Source organism: Aphanomyces astaci (assembly GCF_000520075.1).
Source record: "Aphanomyces astaci strain APO3 unplaced genomic scaffold supercont1.77, whole genome shotgun sequence".
Classification (NCBI taxonomy): domain Eukaryota; phylum Oomycota; class Saprolegniomycetes; order Saprolegniales; family Verrucalvaceae; genus Aphanomyces; species Aphanomyces astaci.
In genome coordinates this window covers 220781-225755 of record NW_009798340.1, presented here as the reverse complement: position 1 = coordinate 225755, position 4975 = coordinate 220781, and the positions used below count along the sequence as shown (strand labels likewise).

The following is a 4975-nucleotide window of genomic DNA, read 5'->3' as shown; positions in this document are numbered from 1 at the left end:
GTTTCAGATGTCGGTATACAAATCCACTAGACTGTAGTATTTCACCCAATCAATTAATTCACTGAACGAATAGAAATCGTGACACTTGATTATGGAACTTGCGGGCGGTTGTAGCCACGTCCTCACGACGTAGCCACTCACGTACCAACAACGCAGCTCCAACTCGGAGTTCATTGTCCAATTCTCCCCATGAAGTCCCGTGTCCTGTTCACTGCCGCCCTTGTGGCCAGCGCGTCCGCCCAACAAGACGTGTCCAAGAAATGCGTGGAATCTGTGATGACGGTGTTTGCCTTGGGCGCCCTCATGCCTGAAATGCAAGTGTGCTCCACGGACTCTGGCGTCCCCATTGAACTAACGGCGCCTCCGAAAGACGCGGACATCGCCAAAGTCGTGGCCACCAAGTCCTGCACGGTGTGGTGGGACGGCGTTGTCGTCCAGGTCAAGGCGATTTCGCCTCCCTGTGACTTTCCCGTTGAAGGGGGCAGCGTCGTCAGCACAGCCAAGTTCAACTGGGGCCTCAAGGACATGTACGCATATGCCAAGGCGTCCACTGGTGCAGCTGCCAACGCCACCACGGTCAAACCTGTGGCTACCACGACGGCTAAACCCGTGACCACCGTCGCCTCTAGCGCCGCGGTGGCGGCTGCAAGTGTAGTTGTCGTGACGTTGGCAGCATTGGTCATGTAACCCAGCCGTCAATGATTAACTAACACCTATGGTGTTGTATGCATGGAATTGTTGTCTGGCAATTGCGAGTATAACTTTTGCATTTTATGAAACATGCAATAACCTTAGTTTATGTTTTGGATGTAACCTTACTGATCTCGCACGATTCTTTCTTTTGGCGGTGTCAACATCAGTCCAATGGTACCATTATGATAATGTGTAGTGTATCCAGCATTGAACGACGTCGTAACTTCTTAGTACTACTGTATAATCGTGATCATGAATAGAGTCTATATATCCCCGTGGGGAAGTTGAGCTATTGAGCTATATATAAGGGGTAATTCACAATTGAAACCAAAGAACCCAGGATCGTTGCTTCGTTTGTTGGGTTTTAGCCTGGGTGTACGATGGCATGCAATGTTCCATATTATTACGTTAAAATCGAGGGATATGTATTTTACATGAACATCGTCGCCACAGCCACAGCCGCGACACTCACAGCCACGACGGCCGCGTTGGACGCGACAGTTTTCGCAGGGGGGGCCGTGGTGATGGCAGTGACAGGCTTGGGTGAGACAATCATGTCCGGCTTGACGGTGGTGGTGGCGTTGGTGGTGTTTTTGACGGTTGTGACGGTGCTGACGTTGGCGGTCGTGGCGGGGGGCTTGGCGGTCGTGGTGGTAGGGGGGGGTATGTCAGTCGTCGTGGCATCCTCTTTGACAAACGCGTAAAAATCTCTGAGGCCCCAGTTGAACTTGGCAGTGTTCACGACGCTGCCCCCTTCAACGGGAAAGTCACAGGGAGGCGAAATCGCCTTGACCTTGGACACAACGCCGTCCCACCACACCGTGCACGATTTGGTGGCCACAACTTTGGCCAGGTCCGCATCGGTGGGGATCACGCTCAGGTCAATGGTCACGCCAGAGTCCTTGGCACACACGAGGATGGCAGGATCAACTGTTTCCACTGCTAACACGGTTGTGACAGAGTCCTCACACTTTTGCGACGGGTCGGTGTCTTGTTGTTGGGCGGTGGCGGTGGCTATGATGGCAGCAGTGAACAACGACACAGACTTCATTTTGCGTTGGGTGAATTGGAGAATGGCAATTGCGCTGTAAAGTGTTCCCTTTGGTCGGTATGAGGTTGGTATACAATCCAGACAAAGAACGCCATTGAATGGGACGGCGTATGGTAAGTGCACGACCATATTTCGTAGGTGTATATACTACAAGTAATAGCTCTATTGACTTGGCTTTGTTATGAACACGTTTTTTTCAATGTTCCAGATATTCCAAAAAATATCCGCCAAGAATATCCATTCCCGGAGCTGGATATTTTTGGGGGGATGGGGCAAGGAAGGTGCTTCATAACGTAGATGGCCAGTTTATGGTGCACTTGAAAGAGACTTCGTCGTAGAATGCAGCTTACTCGTCTCCCAGGACCGGGATTTCAATTCTGAAAAGTGCTGCATGAAGCCGAAAGGTTGGGCATTCCTGTGATTATTTAATCGGCTTGAATAGACTTCAGCTTAGCGTTCATTTACTTCGATTCCACTCAAGTCAAGGCAAAATAGGAGGGACGTTTTATGGTGCACGGTTTAAGCTTATAATATGTATGCTGTTTTTGCTTATTTTTTAGTGATTTCATTTTGCTAGTGATTTGATTGGCTACTCCAAAATTCAAGCAATTCCATTGGCCAATTTGAGTGCACCTTAAACTGTCCCGTGCACCATAAACTGGCCATCTACGTTATCCGAAAAATGCAATTATAGAGGGAACGGAATCAAAACATGTTTGGAACTCTGTCTTGACAACATGGAGTCGACAATCTCGGCACCATGTTGGCGTAGGCAGCACTTATTGGCAGGGAGTTGGCGTGGTGTTTGTTCTAATCTACACAGGTTTGCACACAGGTGTAAATTGCAAGCCTTCGAAGACAGGTTGCACGGGCCGAGAGAGTTGCGGGATCAACGCTGGCAACCGATACCGCAACTGTCTCGGCTCGTTCATAACGTACCGATTCGGTGGACAGGCGGCATTCACTGCGAACCGATCTAGGCTTACGCACATATTTGCCCCAGTCTCGTCCGTCATTGACCGAGTATAGCTGTAACGTTATGATTGATTCACCGCTAGAATGGTTGATTCTTTTAGTACCAATGTGCAATGAGTGTAATTCACACACAGTGCACACGTTAATGTATACCAACTACCTATGCAGTGCACGATTCTTCGATATTAGAGAGGTTTTGCAAGTGTCCGTTCGCAGTCGCGTTCCACTTACAGTATCTGCCTGTACCGGAAGTCGACCTGTCAAACCTTATGTAGAACGCGAACGCGTCCTCTTAAACCTGATTGCCATTCCGTGAAAAGTGCAGATCGCATTCCAGTCTGCTTCGTGATAACTGCATATGATTGGCGGTTCTTGGCCAATCAAGAACTGCACGACCCTCCAACCAAACTTGATACGTCAGGTGTTTGAGTGGCGGGTGGTGCAGTTCTTGATTGGCATGGAGACGCCTCAGCGCCGCCGCATCTTCAACGACGAAGAAAATGTCATGCTTCTTCGTCAGGTGAATGTTGACCATTCCAAGCTAAGAAAGGCGAGGTAATGAAGTCATAGGTGTGGAACCGAGTTGGAAATGCCAGCCGGACGAGCAGAATACACATCGCTTCGTCCCGGGAAGCACGGTACAGTAGCGTTGAGTAGTAATCACCACAGCCGGGAGACCAAGTAGGTAGCCTAACTTCTTGATTCCCATAACCAGGGTATCGTAAAAATTATTTTTAGCAATTTTCCGGAGTAAAAACAATTAACTACTGTATGCAGCGCATGGCCAATACAATTATTGTATTGCTTGCTACATTTAACTGTAAATATTCAATTGTCTAATTGTCAATTATTTAAATGAACAATTATATTTATATACAAATGATAAGATAAAATATTGTTGACTCGTTGGCTTAAATAAAATTATTTTGGATCTCGCAGAATTGATTATTGTAATTGTCCAGCGCTTTGCAATAAATTATTTTCTGTATTTAATTGTTATTAACCAGAAAAATCAAGGTGAAATAGGCAATTTTGTCTGGAGCGCATGGTGAACCAAAATTGGAAAATTTTGACCAATCAGATGCCGTGAATTCACGAAAATCGCTGCGTAGATTCTTCACGCCCTGTTGCGATATATTCTACTCCTGTGATGGCGGTTGATGCAAGGAGCATTGAGATAATTGCAGGCTGTGTATGATAGCAAGATCATGTGATGTGGTATTCAGGACTCGGTCAATTCTAACAGGTCTCATTTTACCTCTTGCCTTTTCTGTCAGTGTTATAGCCAATCGTGTGTAAGAAACAAGGTGTGATGGACATTGATTGGATATTAACAAGGAGCAAGTTGGCTGACCTTGCGAATTCCATTAACAAGTCAATTATTTTTTCCCATACCTGCCCATAACGTCGAAGCAAAAGTCTAGCAGTGCGTTCGTAAAACCTTACTGTTAATGCTGTGTCCGACCGTCGGACACAGCATTGAGGTTGTACCGGATGTCTGGGACAACTAGTAGGCGCTCAACGTAGCTTAACACACACAACACGAAGAAACGACGTTTTTTTCACAAAGGGGGCAAGCAAGGACAACTCTCACTGCGTGAACACCACCGCAAAGAGATTTCCCGCCGTGAATGAATATCCGAATAATATTTACTTATACGGATATTTGTGACAGAACGCCAACGCATTGGTCAATATTCCGTTCGAACTGCCTCTGACACAAAAAGCATGGTTCGGAGCAGAACGCGATCGCGAGCGGACACTTGCAAAATTTTGCATTATCGCATACGAACATGCTAAGCATGATGCTCTACCTGGAACAAGTTCGGCACTTTTGAATGGATACATCGTCCACTCATGGGATTCCCTTGCACAATCCATTTTTCATAAATTTATTTTGATATGCAGTATATTTGAACTCAAGCTACGGCCGTTATACTCGAAGTATGACTTTGGCCTTTTTAAATATATTTAAGAAAGATGATGTAATTACTTAGTTTACAAAATGTGTTCACAACAAATTGAAATATCTCGACATTTCAAATTTGGAAATATGTGCTTCTGCCAGTGGTTTTATTTTGCTTTTCACATATTTTGGCTAATCTGGGTATAAATACCCGCTTTTAACCAGTGGGTGACGAAGTTTTAGATTAATTCAACTTAGTTTTAGTTAATCGGAAGTACCTATGATTGGATGAGCAAGAGCTGTTCCTGCAGCATATGTTGCTAACCTGAAGCGTTTGCCCATTTCATTTC

General features: G+C 45.9%; 2 protein-coding genes across 2 annotated transcripts; both read right to left on the bottom strand.

The window, feature by feature from the left end:
- Nucleotides 1-85: 85 nt before the first annotated feature.
- H257_15950 (hypothetical protein) lies at nucleotides 86-832 on the bottom strand. The gene has a single exon (XM_009844247.1). It carries the CDS (start codon nucleotides 681-683, stop codon nucleotides 171-173), a length of 513 nt encoding a protein of 170 aa, XP_009842549.1. The 5' UTR covers nucleotides 684-832; the 3' UTR covers nucleotides 86-170.
- Nucleotides 833-1123: 291 nt separating this feature from the next.
- Nucleotides 1124-1744, bottom strand: H257_15949 (hypothetical protein; the record flags this gene model as incomplete). The annotated part of the gene is made up of 1 exon (XM_009844246.1): nucleotides 1124-1744. The coding sequence occupies one exon, from the start codon at nucleotides 1742-1744 to the stop codon at nucleotides 1124-1126; it is 621 nt and encodes a 206-aa protein (XP_009842548.1).
- Nucleotides 1745-4975: the final 3231 nt, after the last annotated feature.

Coding starts and splice junctions, on each gene's coding strand:
- H257_15950 (XM_009844247.1), bottom strand. CDS start 683: ATGACCAATGCTGCCAACGTCACGACAACTACACTTGCAGCCGCCACC.